General features: G+C 39.6%; 2 protein-coding genes and 1 long non-coding RNA gene across 11 annotated transcripts; 2 read left to right on the top strand and 1 right to left on the bottom strand.

Moving 5' to 3' along the window:
- Positions 1-1509: 1509 nt before the first annotated feature.
- LOC111249536 (uncharacterized) lies at positions 1510-18252 on the bottom strand. Of its 6 annotated transcripts, none has more exons than XR_015326876.1 (19): positions 16199-18252; positions 13615-13693; positions 13356-13522; positions 12766-13003; positions 11905-12045; positions 11591-11748; positions 11231-11451; positions 10936-11036; positions 10577-10749; positions 9632-10166; positions 8650-9288; positions 7450-7689; positions 7073-7343; positions 6487-6686; positions 6017-6244; positions 5520-5732; positions 5170-5310; positions 4636-5007; positions 1510-3584 (listed from the first exon to the last, which is right to left on the bottom strand). XR_015326876.1 is itself a non-coding variant. In XM_086987757.1 (19 exons), exons 4-19 carry the CDS (start codon positions 13484-13486, stop codon positions 4888-4890), a joined length of 3750 nt encoding a protein of 1249 aa, XP_086843883.1. In that variant the 5' UTR covers positions 13487-13522; positions 13615-13693; positions 16199-17344; positions 17521-18252; the 3' UTR covers positions 1510-4887. The 6 variants fall into 6 exon arrangements, 5 of the variants coding, with proteins under 5 accessions (XP_086843883.1, XP_022659264.1, XP_086843885.1 ...); XM_086987757.1 differs by having other exon boundaries at positions 1510-5007; positions 16199-17344; positions 17521-18252; XM_022803529.2 differs by having other exon boundaries at positions 1510-5007.
- On the top strand, positions 7685-12965 carry LOC147755855 (uncharacterized). The gene is made up of 4 exons (XR_015326885.1): positions 7685-8403; positions 10647-11758; positions 12169-12278; positions 12798-12965. It is a non-coding gene; the product is annotated as an uncharacterized LOC147755855 (long non-coding RNA).
- Positions 18253-18713: 461 nt separating the features above from the next.
- Positions 18714-23342, top strand: mRpS18A (mitochondrial ribosomal protein S18A). Of its 4 annotated transcripts, none has more exons than XM_022803545.2 (4): positions 18714-20660; positions 20981-21094; positions 22039-22142; positions 23088-23342. In XM_022803545.2, exons 1-4 carry the CDS (start codon positions 20391-20393, stop codon positions 23203-23205), a joined length of 606 nt encoding a protein of 201 aa, XP_022659280.1. In that variant the 5' UTR covers positions 18714-20390; the 3' UTR covers positions 23206-23342. The 4 variants fall into 4 exon arrangements, with proteins under 4 accessions (XP_022659280.1, XP_086843888.1, XP_022659279.1 ...); XM_022803544.2 differs by having other exon boundaries at positions 19057-20660; positions 20978-21094; XM_086987763.1 differs by lacking the exon at positions 18714-20660 and adding an exon at positions 20826-20845.
- Positions 23343-23367: the final 25 nt, after the last annotated feature.

The raw sequence follows: 23367 nt of genomic DNA on the forward strand, positions 1-23367 counted from the left end.
TATATATATATATATATATATATATATATATATATATATATATATATAAAATCGCACTCGTATTTAACGTTGTTAGCAATAGTCATAATTACTCTGGTGCGTTTTATGAAAATATGATATTACTGACGTTATACGGTCTTTGAAGATGACCATGTTGTACTTCCTCCGAGACTTACGTTTCGTTGATATACCGTATTAATCTTGTTAAATTTCTGGCTTTTTTCCAAGCTTCCTTAATTTGTTTATTATTCAAAGGGGAAGTTGTTATAAGATCTTCCCTATATCTGTACAGTATATTAAAACCCACGTTACTTTTACTTTCTCCAAATAGCAACCTATTAGTTTTAATACAATACAAAACAATGAAAATGATACTTATATATTTGTATCACCATTTCAATAAGCGATTCCCTAAATATCATTCTTATTGTTTTCTTATCACTCCCATCAATTGTATTTTGCTTTGGTGGCTGTCGTTAGAGGTATCGCATCAGACCATTCAAGCTCGTACGATAAGGAAATTTTTTGAGCAGAATGAAGAACTGAAATTTCTTTGAGTGACAAAACCGTTAACTTTTATAAATATATAGGCAGATGTTGGCATATGCAGTTTATGTTCAATCTATCATTTCGATCGGGTCCACGTACGAGACTTACGAAGACGGCTTAACATCTCGGGCTCAACAATTATATTTTTGTCTTGACAAAGGGTGTAATTTTCGATGTAAATTTCGAAGTACTTCTGTAGTTCTACACAGCTGACGCACCTTTTTTCTACCCATAGAAAAGCTTGTGGCAGTTCTACATTTTAAGCCTGTTAGACTCGCATAATATCGTCATATTGTTCGTACACCTTTATTGCTTATTCAGTTTGCCAGAAAGGTACTTTGCTTCAAAATTCAACGTATTACCTTCGAACCTGGATAACGGATCATGTCTATACTATTACAATGGGCCAATTAAATAACGTCAGTCTGTAGGATGCGAATACATAATATCCAAAGTATTGTACAATATAGACAGACTTGTGTGGATCAAAAGACAGACGCAAAAATAATATTTTGTTAACGTATTGTTTATGTGTTCCCACAATTTAGATTGAAAATTTATATGGTACAATGGCTACGGTTGAGATTGGAGAGAAAAATGCATATACCTTAGCCTATGTTCACTTATTATTAAAGTAACATAAGGTAATAATACAGTGTCGAAACATGTTCGATGCCACACTACTCCCCTATCTTTGTTCAAAGTTCGTCAAATGGATGGTTCTGAATGTGGGTGCACAGAAAAATATGATACGAATAAGATACGGCACACTTTACTAATTTTAGAAACTTTTATGGCAAAAAATGCCAAAGACCTATTTTATGAAATAGGTTTTGTTATGTTGGAATTTATATTAGGTTAATTGCTAAGTGCTTCTACGTATATACAGAAAGGACCTGTTTGTTATTTTCATTAAAAAGGTAGCATGCTTATTAGTACAATATATGAAGTTTACACGGATTCTGTTGTGTTTGAACGCATAATAATAATAAGTCATTTATTGTTTTTGTAAACTAAATACATAGAGTATACAGCTCGTTGCGACTATTTTTATTTCATCTATTTAACCTATATCTCCATAGCAGCTTTTTGTTGCTAATTTAGTGTCCTAATACAGATAATGTTCTTACGCACTCACTGACGCGCATACTCAAATACACATTAAAGGCATTTGACTGACGGTACAAACATGACAAAAAATTAGACATTTACTAACATACAGTCGCATACGCACACATACATTAAGCACTCGAACAAACTGGATGATGTATGCGCACTTAATAACATAGCAGATTTATATCGTACTATGTATGCATATTTATATTTATGTAAATACATGAATATCGAGCGGTAGACATAATTACCTTTGCATATTGTATGTGTGTGTATGTACTTACACAATGCATACGTATATATTATTCATTTTTCTATTTTTATATTATTCTTAACACAACTCATAAAACGCGGGAAAACTCCTTCCACCTGATGATGAACCACATTGCTGTGTAATGTATTGCCATCATCCATAGTTCGTCACAGTCTACATGCTGTGGGCTATACACGGACAACATAACCATCCGTCTCTCCAACAATGGATAAACATAAAGTAGCACACGAGCCCGCTTATTTCTGCTAAAACTATATGTACATATATATAGATGTTCGGAATAAATTGAGACACATTTTGCAGACATACGTTCATACGTTACTCTTGGTACTATCAGAACCACGGTTCTTGCTAGAACAAGACCTTGCAGGCGTAAAGGCGGACCTAACAGATCAGTCTTCAAAATGCAAGCAGAGGTCACTTACTGCTCATTCCTTGCGCCTGACGAACCTCCACCAATGTTATCAACTTTCTACGCCATTTGAAGTCAAACGTTGTTGTGTTCACTGAAGGACACATCGTAGTGCGCATCGTGCTTTTTTTTAGGCGTATTCATTACCAAATAAATTTACCTTAAAATTCTGAGAAACATTACGCCGTGGATGGCTACTGCGACGAATGGAAGACCCAAGTTATGCACCCACTCATACGAACAAATAGTATCGGGCTGACCGGCCGGCATGTTCTTGAACAAGGGCTTTCTTGAAGCCTGGATTTAAACAAATATCGACAGTCTAACCAATATCCACATGGCAATGTCAACCCCTTCACTGTCAGCATTAAGCAGGGATTCGAAAATATAGAGAGGAATGTTGTGATACATGCTAGTGAACGCTTTAGGCCTCTAATGAAAAAAACTGGCAGTTACATTGAACATATACGTCCGTCATGAATGTTGCTGTCAGTGCATGCAAAAGGTATCATCTAAATATTTGTTTCCATTCAGATACAGTTTATAAAAAAGCGACATAAGTAGTGTCCAAATTTCTGCCGAACACATATATATATATCAATAGTAACTACACAAAATGATATTCTCCATAGTGTCTCTAGCAAACTTGAACATGATATCTCGTCCTCTCTTCGTCGATTTGTTTTGCACTCGATCCATGTTATTTATCTCACCAAACTCACACGTAACACAACACAACTACCTATGCTCCTATAGACAGAGCTGGGGAAGAGCCGGCTCCTGGTCACATAGCGCTTACAACAAGTCGCACTCAAACTATGTATACTCCTCTTTCCTCGACATTCTTAGACACACACATACTGCGTCATCGACGTATCGCAATACCACGCCATGCAATGCGTTAACGGAGAGATTATTATTATTGCTATTCAATACCAGATGAGAGGTGTTTATATTTCTCAGTCTACAATTATCGTATAATTACCATATATAGATATAATTTGTATAGCTGTACACAAATAGCTTTTTCGTCATTAAATGAACGATGAAGATCCGTATCACTTGTTAGCTTTCCCACATTGTTAGCGGATTAAACCGCGTTCTTGTTTTCATACCAAACTTTCGGGTTTCCTTTCAACGTTTCGGGTTTTCTCCTGCCGTAACCAAAGGGGGCATATGTTGATAAGCAGAAATACAGAAATTTTACAATGAGGCAATTTAACATTGCAGAATGGCCTGAAAAGAGTTATAAAGTATTATAAAGCTTGGTACAACCTTTGATCTTGCCCTTCCAGCTTTTTATCTAGAAAAGATGCATGGCCTAGAGTACAACGCTCTGTTCTTTTTGAACTAGGGATGTTTTTTTACTAATTTCACAGAAATGACGAGAGGTGATTCTTCGATCCGATATTTGAACAAATTGGGCAGCTAGGACGATAAGGGACGACTGTTCCTTCTTTTGGAACTGCCTCTTCTTGCTAAGGAGCCAATCTCCCACTACCAGACTACTGAGAAAACTGAGTCGTTTTTAATTAATCACGTGTTTCGCAACCACGCCCTGCGTGAAGTCGGCGATTATTCTACCATTCGAAAGTGGACGAACAAAGCAACATCCACTGACGTGTTGCGAACGAACTGTGTTGGTTTAAAGTTTGCCTATGTCATTAGTTTCAACATTTTCGCACTGTACAGTTATTATTGAGACGGGAGTTAACATAAAGGGTGCGTGAGGCCACAGACCCTATTTGTTATTTCGGTTAGCGCAGCTCAGCATATTACACTACTTCCTTGCAAGAATACTTTCGCCACCACTATTACTAAGTCGCTCGACAAGCAATTCGCGAACGGCAGTTTGTCGGTTTCATCAAAGCGTTAGCTGGTAGTTCATTTTCGGGGAGAATCCTCGAGCTACGACGGCTCATAACACCAATGTCCTTCATAACGTTGTGTTCCCTTAAAAGTTTCTTTGCTGTAACTGGTGGATTAATCAATGTACACTTAGCTCGGTTGCCCGATGCAATCGAAGTCATTCATGTTCGTTATTGCATTAACAATATACAGTATAGCTCAGTTTTCCTGAATAGGTCATGTTACAATTGTCTTGGGAAAAATCACTATATTAGTATCAAGCCGAAAGAAATGGTAAAAGGTATATTGATTCCCCTGGAAGATCCCGTTAACAGTCAATCAATGATAATTTTATTACGGTGTGAATTGGCAATGATAGTAAATATGAAGTTCTGTCGGTGCTAGTCTTTTTAGGTTGTAGAAAAAAGGCGGATGATACCTTTCTTTCTTCGCTTTCTTATTCATCGATTCGTTCCTGACCCGGGTTTGACCATCTATTAATCTTCCACTCGCGCTCGTAATTCGATGACTTAATTGCCCAAGAAGTCTTTTACTTATTATTAATTTGCGTATACTTCGTGTGATCAGGTAATAAACTGATTGATAGATGGTACCCAACAGTATGTTGGTATTATATCGTTGATGATTACAAGAGTTGGCTTCATATGGTGACCGAAGTTAGTTGACGTCTCTATCTTTTGGAGGTCTGCTGAGATCGTTCACATGTTTTGATATGAACTGGCCAATGAGAACTTTGACAGGCCTGCGAGCAGTACGACGTATTCCAACAGCATGTCATCGTTGCCAAGCCCTAAAAAACAAGACAGGATAAAATCAACTAATGATAGAAATAGCTGGCTCATTCTACCACTGTACATTAGTATAAGAAACTACACAGCGCCTTCATTTTTTTTTTTTAATAAAACAGCAAAGCAGAAGTTATATTTACGAAGAGTTAAACGATTCTAATCACCTTGCAAACGCAGCACCACTGTTTTGATTTGACAACGTCCGTCATCCGGGTGGCCGATGCCTGCCAAAGGGCTTTATGCGCCGCCAATTCTTTTAACTTTAGTTTGTCCTTGAGCAGAGACATTTCACGAGCTACCAGCTCCTAGACATACGTTAGTGAAAAAAAATTCGTTTCTTCGTAACATATGGAAGGCATTCGAAGCTTTTGAGATTATTCTTTCGCTTCTCATATTTTCAGTAATTGTTACAATAGACACATAGATCGATCGATAATTAGTGATTCTGTCCTGCCGTATCGTTAGCACATTTAAACTAAAATTATTATAGAAAAAGTAAATCATAACGACTCACCTGATTTAGTCGCTTATCATCTGGATGCACACGCGGTGCGTTCCAGTAATGCAAGGCCCAATCGTCACTGGTCCAATTTAGGCTATGGGCTGGTATATCCCCGGTTTGTGTCTCGCGATGCGTGAAACACTGACTCGACGCCAGAGATAACAGGGCAGCTTCATCGGTTGGTGGGGCCGTGCTCTCCTTTCGAGGCGACGGTAGCTGGAGTGCCTATATGAAAGGAGTTCATCGAGCACAAGAGCACGAATGTACGATGTAATCGGCGCGTCAAACTGTCCAAAGTAGTATGGCTTTGAACACTTGAAGTCTTAACAACCAGCAATAATGATATCCGTGGCAAAATTAATTCAACGCAAGGTATCTATGATTATGCCTTCTTTACTTCTATTTTCTATAAACTTGTTTTCGTTCGTTAACATGAAAGATAATGGAAATAATACAAACACGTATGTAAGACTCGCATCAAGTTGCGACGAGATCTTTGTCGGTCTTACCTTTTGCTGATACGGCATGAGTTCGGTATCGGAAACGTCCGTTTCTGATTCATCATAATCATGGCCCTCTTCTTCCTCCTGATCTTCATCTTCCGGATGAGTTCCAATAACTCCGCCGCCAGCTGCAATCGGTTGCAGTTGACTGAGGTGCCCGGTTACGCCCACCTTCTCTTTACACTCCTCGATCGTTTGTCGAAGCTTCTCAAAAAAGGTATCCCCGCTTGCAACCTAGTCCATAGTAACGAAAGTTGAGCGTCATTTGTAGTAAAACAAAAACGATGTCAAAACAATCAATTCGACAATTGGTTCAGATGCCTAGCTTAGTGTAATATCGCCAGGCGCACTTAGCAAAATTTGCTGATCGATATTTCGTAACTCTCGAGAAGCAAGCGCCTTTTTGAGCTTCGTCACTTTCAACAATATAATAGCTGGATGATGATAGATATTCACTTAATAAACTATTTACTAACTTTTGGTATGACGGTGGTAGTGGCCGTTAGGGTACTCTGATTATTGGTGTTGGCCAGGTGTGTTGCTTGGGGGGGATCTGTATCAGCTGTCGTGCTCGATACTTCGGCGCAGCAGTTGGTCCTTTCTGGCGATTTAGGTGTGTCTTCAACAGCCAAGAGACCAGTTACTCCCAAGCCCAACACTCCCCCAGCTAGAACGCCTTTAGCACAAGAGAAAGTATATAACCTTATCAGAGATGTAACAAGCACGCTCATTGGTATCAGTAGAATTTTCAATAGGCTTCAACGTATAGGAAATACAATTGAAAGTTTCTACTTGGCTTCAGAAGAATAAGATTTCATCGACACTTTTTGTGTGCATCTGGGACCCATGAGATAACACTCCGTAAGAGTATTCGAACGAAAGCATACCTGGAGTCTTTACCGCTTTCATTCGGCTGTTAATTACGTTCGTGTTAGATGTAACTCCGTTTAGATTTTATATTGCCGAAACTTTACGAATTAAGCCTAAACTATTCCTTGAAAAGTGTACCTGCTTTTAGTTAGGAATAGATAATATTTTTCTATATTTTGGTTTTAGTTTTACCTTTGTTGGCTCCAAAGTGGCTGGAACCGCCAGCCCCGGCGTCAGCCCTCGTCCCTTTTCCTTGCTGGTGTTGTTGCTGTCCTGTTGCAGCAGCTGCCGCCGCGGCAGCGCCTGCTAACCCTATAGCGGCGGCTGCTGCAAGAAGGCTGGCATCCTCAACACCACCAACGAGACCTGCCACTAAAGGAGCAGCGGAAGGCGGCGGCGACGCCGGGCTCTCCAAATCCTCGAGATCCTGTTGCTCTGCAACGCCTGTTCTTGTGCCTCGCACCTATTCATATTAATAAGAAAGAAAGAGGCAAAACAATTATATCACAAATGAGTTAGGCTTCAGCGCATATTTGACGATGCGCAAGTCTTGACGATATGATACTTACCCTAGTCCTAGATCGTTGCCTTTCATTTGTCGCATTCAGATCACCGCTGTTCACGTTTGTTTTATAGCTATTGCTATTCATGTGTGCCCTTGATGATTCCCGTCTTGACGATGAACCGCTTGCGTTCATCAAGGCTGATCGACCACCGTCTTTCTCTCGGTCTATGTGCTCCTTCGCTACCGAACCACTACCATTGCTACTTCCGCTGCTATTGCTACTAGTGCTGCCTTCTTTCTCCTCCTAAAACAACAAACAGAATAATGTTGGCATTATTTCAGTGCTAAAACATAACCTGCAACATGTGTTTTCTTATACTCATTGAAAAGGTTAAAACAGAGTTAAGTATATATATATGTACAGGATGCAACATCTAAATTCTGGCTTGTGAATCTGGAGTTACTTTTAAGATTGTAGCTAAACAACAAAACATTCAGTTAAATACTTTACATATGCCAAAAGATCGTTACCAATAGCCATGTTTACCGCCATCGCTCACCGCGATGACGTCTTCGATTCGGGATTAAAACAGCTCACTATTCCATTTTTATTTTTTATATTTTTTTAGAACTAACTTTGGGGTTAGTTGCAGGCAATAAAACCTAAAAATTTAAAAGTTCAAAACAACCAAAAGGTTGAAAAGACGTGGAAGGCCTCTGGTCGTTGAACTCCCCAAGGCGATTTCGACTCTCTATATCTCTAAAGACTAATTATTCAGTCTAGATAAGTAACAATCGATATATTACTCTCCCAAATGACCGTCATTTTTTTATATATTTTACAAAAATGGCTTTTTAATCAATTCTCAAAAAGTTTCGAGAAAATATTAATTAAGGGCCGAAAGATTATCAGCAGAGTTAAGGTTTTTAAATCTATACTCTATAGACGACTTTCCATTTGCCTCTTTTTCAGATTTCTCAGATGCGGTATGAAGAATGGCCGATTTCAGTCGAAAAAGTAAGTTTTTTTCGACCTTGATGGAAGTTTGTCCAGCGCGAAAAAAACGTTTACTTGCTAAAGTTGAGATAAAAAAAACACTGTTTTATATCATGGTGAGTGTGTTAGTTCGTTCTAGAGAAAACTGGCTGTTTTTTTGGTACCATGTGGACGCCTTCCCGCCACAAAAAATAGCCCGTTAAGATCTGCCCGAATTTAAATGACGCACCCCGTTAAATATATACTGCGTATATAGGGTTGCCTTACCTTTACGCTGCAATTATATTGATCGCTTTTGAGTTGCTGTTGATCCTTAGCAGCTTTTATCGGCTTCGCCTCACGCTGGGGTTTTTCATGACTATCCTCAGCCGCTGACTGGGATTTTCGTTCATTTTTGGCGCTGTTGCCGCTTCCGCTGTTGTTAGAATGACTGTTACTGCTGCTTCTATTACTGTTGTTGCTGTTGTTACTACTGTTGTCGGAACTGCTTTGATGACGTCCCAAATTTTGGGCGATCACTGCTGTTGCTTGCATCTGCTGCAGTTGAATATCAGGATGAAGATCGGACTTAAAATCTTTATCTGGTATTCGTAGCGTTATCCCATTAGGATTGTTACTTTCGGTATTGTTGTTGTCGTTAAGATTGTTGTTGATACCCTTGTCTGCTTTGTTGGTATCCTTCGACGCTGAACTGTTGGTAGCGTAACTGATATTATTAACGCCATTGCTGTTGTTGCTACTGCTGTTTGCAGCTGTTGCAATAGCTTCGGTAGCAGCAGCTGCAGTAGCTGAAATAATTTCTTTTCCATTTCCGTTATCTTCCTTGTCATCATCGGTCGAATCGGATTTCTTATCGAGGTTCAACTTACGCTTAATGCTTTCCAGAATTGAATTCTGCTCTTCAGACTGAAGTTGAAAAATCAGAAAATAAGCAAAACGTAATGAGCATATTAATCACTGACTCTTTTTGCAAGTTGAAATTTCAACCGGATCGAACAGAAATGTTACAGGGCAGCGTGGGCACGAAGTCGAAAGCTAGTTTTTTCGCAACTTATAAAAAAACAAGATGAACTTACAATATTTTGAATACAATTATTGTATGAACCATGCATCTCACTTCCGAGTAATGTATATATTCGCAAAAATTGTTACATAGACTAATTCTACCATACTCCAGAATGCAATAGCAATACTTCTGTTATAGATTCTACACTATATATATTATAAAATGTTAGCGTTGATTACTCACCCCACTGTCTTTATCATCATCGTCGTTGTCCGCTAGCAGCGGAACTTGGGAAATAATGACGCTCTTGATCCTTCGCTCTTCTTCATCTTCGTCATCCTCGCGCTCATCGACGTCCATTGGCAGCGGTTCTACCGACGTCGGCATGTTATTTGCTTTTACAATGGCCGCGGCTATGCACTTTTGCGAAGATGGGTAGTTTATGTCTTTAGCGCCGCCCGTCGCAGCAACAGTTTCCTCTGAATTCCTTAATTTCACTACTGCATTAATAGCTTCCGTCGGGACGGCTTCTGCGGGATGAGTAGGCACCGCATGAGTAAGAGCTGTGGTCTCGAGTCTATATCCAACAGCACTGGAAGCTTCAAGCGCCTTTCTTTCGAGTTCGTTTTCTTTGGCAGAAGCTTCTTGGGATCCGAGGGCGACAGTTAATGGCTGACTTCCATTAGGTGGGGCACTCATGCGTTGGTTGTAGATTTCAGTCGTCAATTTGATTTGATCCGTCTCATAACGGAAGTCGACACCAAATCGCTCGCGATATCTTCGAGAGTAAATTGACCATCAAATACAATCAGTTATTTAACTCAGCAGAAGACCAAAAGACTTTTAATGTTTTTCTACTACATAACTCAGGCTGCACTAGTGTAGTGTCCTTCGGCACCTGCTGACCTCATTTTAAGTGCCTAAATACATTTGGTGTGAGTACCCCATTGAATACCTTTCTCAATACGCGGTATAGTACTCGGTTAAGTCGTTATGAAACCCTTCGTCACTTATGGCTGTAAGAACGCATCAACAACCACAGGTTAACGAACTTAACGGCCTACTGAAACGTTCTCTTTTACTTGCGACTTTTCGGGCTTCCAGCTCTCGGTGTCGCAAAACATTGTATTAAAAAGTTCACCTGTTAATTAACCTTGACCTATACATAATATATACGTAAATGCTCACTTCCGAACATAGGTAGCCATTTCGTCCATCGCTGTGCTGTAAGAGCCTTTTTTGCTTTTCTGATTTACAGGTGGTTTTTGGGTGAGGATCGTGCAGTTGCCGAGTGTCACGAGACTTTTGTTATGATCGCCGAAAAACTTGACCGTCACCTGGTCGCCCTCCACTCGCATCACCTTTAAACAAAACAATAGCAGAAACGTCCGGTTTTATTGCGCTTCCTTGTTTTTCTTTAAGTAAAAAAGCACACTGACGAACATTGGCACATCAATGTTTTTCAACAAACGCATAGCTGATTCTTATCCGTGAGTGTATGTCAGTGTATTTCATGCAAAAATTGAAACCTATCTCGTGGTACTAACCTTGGCAGGCCAATGTGGAAATCCTCGAATTTTGGCCCACACAATGATATGCGGAGGGGAGCAGACCTCAGAGAAGAAATTTCCATTACTGCTACTTAGAGCTGATGTTGACGATAGAATACACAGACACAAGAAGCACAAAACTCATTTAGCGAAGACGTCACTAGAAATTAGGGGCTAAGAGGTCTTCCTTAACGTTCATGAACAAATAAATCTTTATCGTTATGTTTTTCTATGTACTTTGCCCACGAAGTTCAAAGTATTTTGAATATGATGAAAACAGGTACAGGCCTACCTGTACCAGAGGCCGGCGAAGCGGACTGGCTTTGAGATGCGGTAGCTCTTCGCATATGCAAGTAGCACTGAGGGCATAGCGACATTTCACCGACCTCTTTGTCAGCGGCTTTCAGCATTGCTACAGCCGAAGAACTGATCCGATTCTGTGGACCATTGTAGACAACGGAGTTATGATGAATCCATTTGAGGTCCGAAACGAACTCCTCAACGCATGAATACCTGAACCAGAATCAACGTTAAATAGTACTCAGTGAAGTCAATCGTGTTGCTTTTTCTCCTCGCACATTTTGCTTAAACGAAGAGATAGATAAAGTGAAAAATGCCTGAAGCGTGTTCTCGAAATAAAAACTTGACTAACCTTTGTTTGGTGACGAGTTGTTCAAGTTGTTGGAGATCAAAAGGTTTGACCACAAAATCTTTGTAATCCGGGTATTCCTCAAGTGACACGGGAGCGTGGAAAACCTCGAGCGCGTAGGGACGTATCGAGCGAACAGCTACCAGCAAAAGTTCGGACAACTTCAAAAAGGTGCAAAGAGACAGCCAATAATTAGAGCGCAGAAAAAGATGAAAATAAGCAACTCTTATAATTATAAGGAGTTAGATAGACTTTAACAGGAGCACTGGCGTTTTAGTGGTTAGTAACAAATTAGCGTTACTGCTATATCATCTCACCTGTTGCTTGTCGAGCTTATCGAGAGATCCTCTTGGTTGCTTTCCTTCGCGCCGACCACGTTCAACTAGGATCACACTTAAGCACTCCGCGCAAACGAAATTGTGTAGGTCTTGTTGTTCATCATCCAGTTGGTCGGTTGCCTATGGTGAATTATCGTTCAAAGAGACGTAGAAGCTCAATGAGTAACTTGAATAATAACCATCGTCATCAATCATTTCATGCTTAATAAGCAATGTAGAATAATCTTATTTTTATAAACAAAGATTGCTTGCAGGTAAGACAGGAAAACTAGAGAATTACGGAAGTATGCTAACGAGGAGTAAACGCAAATGAGAATGCGTCAGGACACTGACAATGCACGAACTGCTATACCGTGAGGCGCTAACAAAAATGATCCCCTCATATTAACATAAAAATTTACTCAGTTGCAGAGCTGACTCAGGACCTCCATAATACGCAAGCCAAACAAGGAAATAAAAAAACATCGTGAAATCAAATGAAGCCCGAATATATTATATATAATATACATGTGTACATTATAATATGTCAGTTTCTATTTACTAATCCATAGCCATGCAATGTAACTGTTAAAGAAAAGGAGAAAATCACGAAGTTATAATCCTGCAATTTACACTCTGAACAAATTTTTTTATTGACATAGATGAACAAAAGTACTAAATATTTCGGCGTACCGCAAAGCATTCGATCAGAGGGCTGGCGTCCAACATGAAACGAAATGTATCTACGCTCGGGTTCGAACCTACCTTATCACATGGTTCGAACATTATAAAGCAAATCTGTTAGCTACTGAACTATCACAGGAACATCAACGACAGTAGTATAACTATTCAACTACTTACTTCATTGTTTCTGTTGGATTTTGCACTTGCAGCGGTGACCCCAGCTGATGTTGTTAGTGTCATTGGATGATTGCTGCTGCCAATAACGATCGGTCGTTCCCCTGCTTTGGATTGACTATTTACTTGTTGCAATTCGTGCTGCTGGTGACTCGGGGGAGGTACGCAATATTCGTGAAATGACCTCTGGCACGCTGTGCAAGGTACGTTCGCATCCTCCCCGTGGCATTTCCAACAGAACCTATTTGACACAAAGAAACGGTTTAGTTCTTATTATGAAGAGTGATAATAAGTGGCTCTAAAAGTCTATTCGATGAATACACCAAGGTTATCTGAACCGAGGAAAAAATATCAAAAATGTAATACAATATTAATATTACTACGTCATTTATCTCATTCTATGGAGCTGAGGTCGGAGACAAAATGAGACAGTTTATTTTTAGAGGGTCAAAACTGATATTTTCGACCTTGGCCTATGTTTCGACTTTTTTTTCGTTTTATTCTTTCTCCTAAAATAGGGAAAGGCCGAACTCTGTACGAAGGAACATGTTATGGTCAGTGTTATAAAACTGAACGAAGAGCTGCTTACTTACCGGTCATTACTCTCGGGCATTTCAATAGTGACCGACAGCCGAGGCCGTTTCGCTTTGGGCGGCGACTTCTTTTCAGGCGACGAGGAAGAGTTCGACGCGCGCTCAATGGTTGTAGCTCCTGAAGAAGGCATTGTACTCAAGCTTATCACCTTTTGTAGGTCCAGGAACTACAGAACAAAGCATAAACAACAACGAGCTTTATTAATGTACTATTTTGTCTTATATATCCAAGCGTCAGGTAAAGATTCTGATTACTCACAAGAAGTAGTATCCGTTTATCGTCTAGTAGCTTGTCGCTGCCGTGACATACACACACGACATGTGCACATTAGACAGTTCTGAAACACCAAAAATAGAATAGCTTTTCTAGCTGCTTCAATTGTTGCCCTTCATTAATAATTGAATCATAGTGCATTTCTCTTTTTTACACAAATCCACAGCAAATTGCAGAAATTACATTACTCCAATTACGTATGGATGTACTGTTTATCCGTTGCTGTTTTGGCCTGCGATCTCCTTCTGCTGGTGCTGCCGCTCATCAATGATGAGGTAGATATCCCCAACGCTTGTGACCGTCACGTGGCAATGACAAAATAATGTACCGAATTGGCATACGAAATGTGGTCCTTACGACTAAATGTTCGTAAACAAACGCATAGAACTTTTTCGGAGCATATGTCATTCATGACTATTTACTATCATTTAAACGTATTAAGTATCGAATTACTTTAAGCAATGCTGGCCATTTTACAATTTTGGATAGACAATAAAAACAACTATTAAAATCTTCAGCATTCAATCTATCATGCTATCTCGTTTATTAGAACTTTCAAAATATGGCAACGTCAGTAAGTTATAAAAAATATATAATTAATCAGTTTTAATATTTACGACCTTGTGCGATATCAGGTCTGCACACAGCGTTCAGAAGACCACGCAATGCAAAAAATTAATCGAAAGTTGACCGTAAGCAAAGGGATGTACCCTTCCCTAAAATATAGTTCCTTTTTCTTTTCTGTAAATATATATTTAAATAGTATTTGAGTGTTTTTCACAGCGAGCGCCGAACTTGAAGGCTTGACCAAGCCTCGACGTCCTTTGAGTTATATTTTTATCGGAGTCTTCCTTCCTCTATTGTGTTTCCAAATACGCGGTACTTTGCGTTAATATGTATTATAAATACAAAAGAAAGTATTATAAAAAGAAAAAGAAACAAGAGAAAATTACATCGAAGACCACCTTGAAAATTATCAATATTTTAATTTTTTTTTTAATTATTTCCCACAGGATTCGAGCAGCTTGTGCACTGTATGGTATTTTGACTACATGACGAGTTAGCAGAAAGAATAAATGATAAGAACATTAATACTAAATCCGTTTCAATCTGTATGGTGAGGAAAAGAGGGAAGAAAGTGATTAATGCTAAGCCGTTTACTCATTTTATCATCCTCCTAAAATTAAGGAATTCGCAACATGAAGAATTTTAAACTCAGAGGGCTTCGACGAGACGAGTAGTCATTCGATAACAATAACTTTCCATGTATGAGGCGCAGAAGACAATCAAATTAATATGCTAAAATAGGTTTGTGGTCGATCCCAACAGAGCTAACCATGTCAATGTGATGCACTCCCGCATCGCGTTTCTTCATGAGTTTAGAGCATCTTCATTTGTCAGAACGTGGAGTTAAAGACACTCTCACCTCAATCCCACACAACTGCGAGGGATGCTAGATATGAGGTAATCCATTTTAATGGTGCAATATTTTCTTTGGAATTAATATCTTTTTTATATCCGGACTAATTTATTATCGTAGTAGGTCGCACGTGTTTTTTCTTCAGTACCACGGAACTAAACCACATTTCTCATGGCATGTACAGCCAATTAACTTGTGATAGCGTCGATCATGATGATGGCGCTGGTCGTGCTGATGACCATCATGGTCGTGCCGTGGACGTCGAATATGTAGCATCAGCAGCAGACTAACTGATTGCTTCATTGGCTAATTGCTTGGTGACTGCATAAACTGGTTTTTTCGAACAATGACCACTGGATATGAGCGTATCTATAGACTTACCATAAGCATACGAATATTATTGAATAACTGACCTTGTTAAGCGCATACCATTTTCAATGAGAGTCCAACAAAACAAAGGAACCGAAGCAAGTTAGTGAAAAATGCAAATTGAATAGAAATCAAAGAAAAAACATGTTTGATCGTGACGATTTAAGTACAGCTTTTCAAATAAGTTTGCTATCTTTCTTCGGCTAGCAGACCATTTTAGAAATTTTAAGTGACGGGACGATATCTCTAAAGGAACCTTACATCACGATCTACCGACACTAGCCAGTTATATCCAAAAATGTGGACGCCCGCTTTAGTCTTCCAGCTATGGAGTTCTTCATAGAACATGATTTCCCTTCCTCAAGTACAACATAGCTGTAAAACATTGTGGATATTATTCCGGCTTTTTTGATTCATCTCGATATTAGTTATTTTTTTAACTAAAAACAAGGCTCTGTTACTTAATAGTGGACTTGGCAAGATTTTCGCAGCATTGTACCTACGGGACGAATTTGTAAAAACCAGTTTTTTAATATTATTAACTAGTGCTATTGGTGTACAATCGGTTTAGCGCCATGTATTCCTAGCAATTATAATGTAGAAAAATATATCTATTTCACAGAGTCAGCATATACACATGCGTTTCTGCTTCTTAGTTTCTACATTCTTCTCCGTATTATTCGACACATTCTAATCTTTATGTTATTATTGTATATTATAAGCTGACGCCATACGGCAATCAGAGTACTTGTGGCTACCAATCAATATTCTATAGCTTACCTTCTAAGCCGCTGTTTAATTAGCTTCGAGTCGGGAATGGACTGCTCCCAGTTGGTATCCTATGGCCAAATTCACACACTGGGTTTAGTCCTCTATTTCTGACGTCTATGTATCTTTCTGTCAGGAGCTCCAAGGTTACTTCGTCCTTGTTTTTGACCACTTAACACCTCCGCCAATTCATCATTTGCACTACCTCCATCACCATCGTCGACTTCATTGTTAACTCTGTCATCATGGTGACCGTAATCGATAGTTTCAGATTATACCAAGCACTCTTCTTTTATCTGAAGGCAATGCCAATATTTCAGAATTTGTCCTGTCTTCGTAGCTGCTGTCGTGCTGTTTGCGTAGCATCTGTACTCTTCGATCAAGTTTCGTAAAATAGTATTAGCTCTATGGCAAAAATGTTCTTGCTTATTGTGTTATTACGGTAAACTTTACTCGTAGCTGTCGTTGTTCTTGTGTTGAGGTAGAATTGCTGCTAATCATGTTGTAACGGCAGCTGCAGTTTTGTTATTTTTGAACAGAAAATGGGCAATCCGCCCGCGAGTTGAATCGCATAAGCTGATAGTGGTAGGCCATCAAGCTGGGCTCAAGAGGACTGGATGGCTCCTCCGGCTTGTGAAGGCAAACGTCGAAAAAAAAAGAGTCACTGCTGGAAGCGGGAAATGAGACGATGGACCCACGGTAACGTTCGAGTTCACCAGCGATACGACAGCTACCAACGAGAACGACCCACAGCAACGACGACACCTTAAACCTTGTCAGTTGCCTGAACTAGTCGTCTAAAAGGCCAGGCAGACACCAACAGGCAGCGGTAGCCGTTCTACCGCGACAACACAGATGTCTGTCTGTGTGTATGTGTATGTATATACACCTCCTGAATTTGTCTTGCTGTCTCCCTATCTGTCTATCTGTATCTATACAATGAGCCTGTATATGGTGAGCGACTTGCCTTAGCTGCGCGTGTGTGGGTATGGCTGAGTCCAACCCTGTGCGTATGGCCGCAGCAGTGATGGCTCACGACAATGGGAGCGCTTTCCATTCAGCGGCCGCTCTACACAGGCACACCTCGGGCATATATATAATATATGTAGGAAGCACGCTTGCATCAGCGAGACATAAAATGACAATTACTGTTCTTGCCTGCTTACCACAAACAACAATAATGGATAATAACAATAACTGTAACAATGGTATTATAGTAAAACGCTCACTGGCAGTAAGTTGCAACCACAGTACTCTTCATACTGGTCCACGATAGTTCGCAGCTTCTGCCTGGTAGTGCTATTAGCTATGGACATGAATAATCCCCTACTTACATCCTTCGCTGTATCGTTCCCTCATCCACTTTTCCGCAGATAATCCGCATATTGTTTGTATTTCCCTTAATGATCGGTTGCCCCTATGATAGTTACAGTGTTCTTTTTTTCCACCTGGATCTTAGTAGAATGGGTCTGTTTTTCCTCTCTAGAGCTTTATTGTGGCCTGTCGGCCATTCGAACGCCCGCGGAAGAGATCGCACACTGAAATCAGTTAAGTACAAGGCTAACATCAACAGTTCGATTGGTATTCCTTTTCGGGAGACCGCTGTGCAGTTCCATTTCATTAATACGCGGTAGTTACGAGCCCAGTAAAGCCGCACCTCGTTACACTGATTCTTATGATGATGATGATTATTATTATTTGTCTTCTTGTTATTATTACTACTGCTGGTAGTCGTAGTTCCACTGAGTTACTGCTTTTAGTGCCTCTTGGTCGGTTCACCAGCAGCGATTAGTGCTATTGCAACCGCTAACACTCTAGCCTGGCACGGCCGCAGCATAGCCAGTTACTACAGTTATCCAACACAGCCCCAGACGAGGTTGGATACCCCAGACACACTCATGCTGCTACTACTCCAGCAGCAGCAGCAGCCGCCGCCGCAGCATACATACGACAATACATGCGACGAACAAACCAACTAAGCACACTACAACAACAGCAACAGCAGCAGCAGTAGTACAAACAGCAACCAGCCACTCAGCATCAGCATTAGCGGGCGGGCGATAGGAGTTAAGCCACACCGCAGTACCCGATCAGCCGCCTCCGTAGCAGACAGGCAAGAATTCGTACACATAACCGCCCCTGTTACAGCACGACCAGCACACACAGCGAAACAACAGCAGCAGCAGCAATCGAACAGAGCAGACAGTTCGGCTCAGAGCAGAGTCAGGGCAGGAGAAGCTGCCTGAATGTCGTGTGGTTATAGGTTGGTCGCGTGCTTGTACAGCACCGCCACAGCTTTTATTACTTCTGCCGCTGCTGCTGTCCTCGCTTGTCGTTACAGAAGGAGCGCGGCCGCAGCAGTGTAAACGCAACTGTCGTAGCTCCCGAAAAAGGTCGCGGCAGCAACCGATGATAACAATGATCTTTCTACTACTGCTTCTTGTGCTCGTTCGTCCGTATGGGAAACGTTGACGGCAACAGTGGCGACGGCCCGAGCAGCAGCGGTAGCGGCAACGGAGCATGTGACAGCAGTTGTGTCGCGAAGACAACGGGAATGCTGCCGTTAAAATGGCGGTGTCATGAAAAGAGGGAAACGTATCACACATAACCTGATCGGTAAAACGACACGAACGTTTGTGCTTTATGTACGACTAAGTATGTAATGAAGTCCGGCCGCAGATAATGGAACACGGGCCTATTATTCTTAGTTTCAATAGCTTGTAATAATTCATCAACAAAGGATTATTTTATATATATATATATATATATATTAAAACAACAAAGTATGAGAATTGCGAAAAGGATAAGTCAGCTATAAATTAACTGCAGCTTCTCTATGATTCAAAAACCTTCCTTGTTCTTTTCGAAGGAAGAGTTTTCCTGTTAGGATAATTAGAATCAGGTGCTTCATCGCGTCCTATCGTAATACAATTTGAGGCCCTTATATTTTAAAATCGTGTACTGGATAAAGAGAGATAATCATGATTTTGTGCAATGTAGAAATTAAGCCTTTAGACACAGTACCGATAAGCAAGTGCAATTCGTTACAGTTCATTAAAGTGTCCTAAAAGCACCTGCCTGAAGGCGAGCCTTTTAAGTATTTCAAACTTGTTGGTTTACCACTTAAGAGGCAGCAGAAATAGTTGTGCAGTATTCCTCCTTCTACGGCAACGTTCGGTAGACGATGCTGTATACCCTAAACGTTTGTGTGATTATAGCGTATCCTAAAATGGTAATCAGCAACCCAGTTCAACTCGGATAGGAGATCGTCATTTTGAGCACCCTTGCCTGGCATAAAACGAATTGAACTTTAATTCAAGTAAATCTTTATCTGTTAGTGTGGAAAAGGTTCTACTATGTAGAAATGCATCAGATACGAAAGTCTCAACTTGTGAGATTATATATTATTATCATATAATTCATAAAAAATTATTCTGTAATATCGTTGTTATAGTGCACTTAATTATCTATAATCTGTAGTAGTTCTAACCATGAACCACGCACGCACATGAATATTGCGTATACTGTCAAATTGCTCTACGATTAACTTGAGATAAACATCCCCAGAAATTGTTTAAGCTAATAAAATATAATTCTATAATATAAAGCTAATAAAGATATAATTCCAGGGCGGCATTTTATTTTTCTTAGAAGCTGATCATATATTCCCACTTCTATCTTGGCAAAAAGTAAAAAGTCGGACCGAAAAGTTAGTGAGGATCAAAAAAACAATTGAAAAATGACAAAAAATGAAGGAAAAATATTTAAGATTTTATTCACATAGTGCATTAAATGAACAATTTGTTCAAATCATGTTAGTGCTAAAGTGAAATAAAACATGACTACCATTTTTAATCATTGAGCTTCGAAATGTTCAGTTGCAATAAAATTTACCGACAATAGGGCAAGGTAAGGGATCCTCATTTCTAATCTATTATTTGCAGAAATTTTCCCGGCCATTCAAAGGCAACTAATCGCCAGTGCAATTCGCGCGTTGTCTTAACCAAATGAGTTTTATTACTTGTTAAATAGCGGAACATGCCTCCTTTTCTATCTAACGGATTGAATCATAAACAACAACAAATGCGGCGGCGACTTGTCCGCTGCGCTGCGATAGTGTTTGCGGGAAGCTTCACCTATATCCATGTTTCCCTTGATCTTAATGAGTGGATATCTTTGATCCACTGTATACATTGTGCAAGCAATGACGTTGACACGTGTAGTGTCTGTGGAACGAGCAACGGCAGGACTTCTCCGTGCAAATTTTCCCTTTTGTTCGCTGATGGTCGGCATCGTTAGAAAAAATAATGGAGCAAACGGAACCTATCAGTTCGCAGCAGCTATACACAAAAGTGCAGTGTGTGCGCTGAAGAAAATAGTCCACCGGGAAGAAAACGGAGTGACTGTGATTGAGGGAACGTTCGTCGATTCGCCTCATAAGGAAAAACTATTACGGCCTGCTGCATCTGCAATCGTGAGCTACGTTTCCAGTATAGCATTTTGGTTGTCGTTTACCAACCAGCCACTTTTTATTATTCAAAATAACTCTCGTCGATGGCTTTCTCGAGAAAAAAACCGTCGTAACGCGCACGAAAATAACCCTTGAATTTTGTTCTAATAGCTAAATGGAGCCGGTAAAAATGCTGAATATCATACATGGTACATATCTGTACTTTAGTTAAAGCATTAATACTAATAATGAGCAGATATCTTTAATGGCGAGTATAATTAAAATTCATACTTACTAATTAATTCTACTTCCGATCTCATTTGGTTACCTATTTCTGAAAGGAGACCGAAACCCGTAGTTGCCCGCTGTGTTCTTTGGGAATCCATGACGTGAAGCACACAGATGTGCTTATCATCTCTCAGTTTATGGACCGAAAAGGAAATATCCTGCCCCAAAAGGTACATGCGAACTCTTTCATATCAATTTGCCCCACATGTACATATAAATGTATGCGATTTCTAAAATGATGGCAAAAACAGTTCCGGCTTGTACAACCTTGGGTTAAACGTCCAGTGTTCTACGTTTACCTTCATTTTCTAAAAGATGGATAAATCCAAGTTCTACCGTAATTTATTCGTTAGAGAGTAAGAGTAAACTAGTTTAAATTTTTATCTCACTGCAGTAATCCGTGATCCATTATTTAGAAAGACACAGCCACCTTGTCAAATTTTTATGGACGAATTAGGCAATCGGTAAGCTTTACCCCGCAAAAACCTAGTTAAAAAAAAAGTTATTTTGAGGCGTAATGCAAAGCATTAACGTCGACGCTTTACTCGAACGGCTCTAACTAACGAAAGAATTAAACGTATTAGGAGCGGTATAATTCTTTATAGCACCTGTCTGCTTTTCTTTTACAAGATTCCACAATCGCTATAGTGTACAACCAAAGCACATTTTTCAATGTATTTTCGATGGACTATTGTATCCGTAATGAGATAGCATAGCTTTTTGATCGTGTCATGGGTTCTTGGTTAAGACAATGCGATGACTTGCCTTGTAATGTTACTATGTAGGGTTTTCTGCTAAAAAGCGCTGAATTGTGTTGCTCTTCCGGGTACACGTGGCTTCCGATCACTTTGACAAGGGCAAAAGCGAACTGGACAATTGTAAATTTCCGTTTTTAAATAAAATTTACTACTGTGGAATTACTGCTGTCATTAATGCTGAGTGGGAGAGCAGTGCATGCATATATACATTATAATTTTTTTTAAATTTATATATAGAATATTAACGGGACAAAACTTAATTTTTTTTCCTTGAAATTGATTTTAGAATTTGAGATTGGACGTTTCGCAGCATTCATGCTAGTATTGTTACAATCGTTTGGCTTTATCAATTTTAGGTGACTGGCCTCTGCTTCCGACAGCATAAGTTGATCTCCCTAAGGCTATACGAAGCTCAACGGTGCGGATTAATACCAAGTGAAGTGCACAAACCCAACGAGAGGTATCTTATTATAAGCTTTACTGTATTAATTACATTTTAGAAAAGCAAAATAATTTCGTGTGAATATGAAATGTCTTTAGCGTATATTTTAAGGGCATATCATAAGTAGGTAATAGAAATAAATAGGTAACCTCTAATTTTTTAACTGCTGACAAACAAGTTTTATTTGATAATGATTTTTTTTGGTGGATTAAACACTACATCGCAGTCGTCATGGTTCAGATCATATCTAATTATATATACATATATATATACAAGTAAATAGAGAGGCTCTTCTGGTCAGACCCTATGCAACTATTAGTGAGACGCGGGAGACATAAGAAAAGGTGAAAGAATGCTTCTGAAAATGCACAGTATCGACGCTTGTAATATTGTGAAGAGTGGTGTAGATCAGACGTCAACGACGACGGATGCGCGTTCAATATCCGCAAAGACACTGGGTGAAAACTTGCGAACGTGACAAGTTAAGGGCGTCATCGTCGAGATATTGGTCATTGAAAAGTCGAATATATAGTGTTAGGTACACTAACCTGTAAACTGGTGCAAACGATTTCCGACAAGATGCTTATTTGTTTGTCTATCAGAATTGGCCAATAAAGACTCGCGCATATTTCTGACGTCTATTGTAATCTAATAATCTTTTATAAAATCCCTTTTTCATAAAAGGGATTATTTTATAAAAAAAGGGATAAAAAAAAAATTCATTTTATGGTTACCGGACCTTACCTCTAAGCCACGTTGGCTCGAGACCTTAGCCAGCGTTATCATAACAGCTGAGAGTCAGTAGTTTTTTTCAATGATTCCTCGGCTCCCATTGTGGAGTATGTACATAAATGGTTTTGTAACATCTTACGCATTCTATATATTGAAATGATGAAATTCATATCTGTGAGCCAATAAATATGTTTTACCAAGCTTATCTTTTCAATCTGAATGAAATTTCAGATGGCAAGAGCTAAATAACTACTTCGGCATTACCAAAACGAAAGTAGATTTTGGCAAGCCCAAAATTGACATCCGGGACTTTCTTAAGAAGCCGTCGAACAAGAAGGTTTGGGAATAATGTCCGCCTACGAATGAAGGTTCTACATAATTTTAGTATGTGTCATCGTTTGACATTAATCTTTAGTTTAGGTATTACAAATCCTTTTCAATAACAAATACAAATAAATAAATGTTGGGCTACATTCTACATTTGAATTCTATTGTTATCTTTATCTATTCC

Source organism: Varroa destructor, unplaced genomic scaffold (genome assembly GCF_002443255.2).
Source record: "Varroa destructor unplaced genomic scaffold, Vdes_3.0 BEIS01000004.1, whole genome shotgun sequence".
Taxonomy (NCBI): domain Eukaryota; kingdom Metazoa; phylum Arthropoda; class Arachnida; order Mesostigmata; family Varroidae; genus Varroa; species Varroa destructor.

Bases quoted from the DNA above. Each gene is read 5' to 3' on its own strand.
- LOC111249536 (XM_086987757.1), bottom strand. From the start codon at position 13,486: ATGCCTTCTTCAGGAGCTACAACCATTGAGCGCGCGTCGAACTCTTCC. The intron at 5,311-5,519 runs GTGAGTCGTTAT...ACGTATGTCTAG, and splicing joins ATGATAAGCGACTAAATCAG to GAGCTGGTAGCTCGTGAAAT. The intron at 5,008-5,169 runs GTGATTAGAATC...CTTGTTTTTTAG, and splicing joins AGTGGTGCTGCGTTTGCAAG to GGCTTGGCAACGATGACATG.
- mRpS18A (XM_022803544.2), top strand. From the start codon at position 20,391: ATGACGTTGACACGTGTAGTGTCTGTGGAACGAGCAACGGCAGGACTT. The intron at 20,661-20,977 runs GTGAGCTACGTT...TATTTCTGAAAG, and splicing joins GGCCTGCTGCATCTGCAATC to GAGACCGAAACCCGTAGTTG. The intron at 22,143-23,087 runs GTATCTTATTAT...ATGAAATTTCAG, and splicing joins GTGCACAAACCCAACGAGAG to ATGGCAAGAGCTAAATAACT.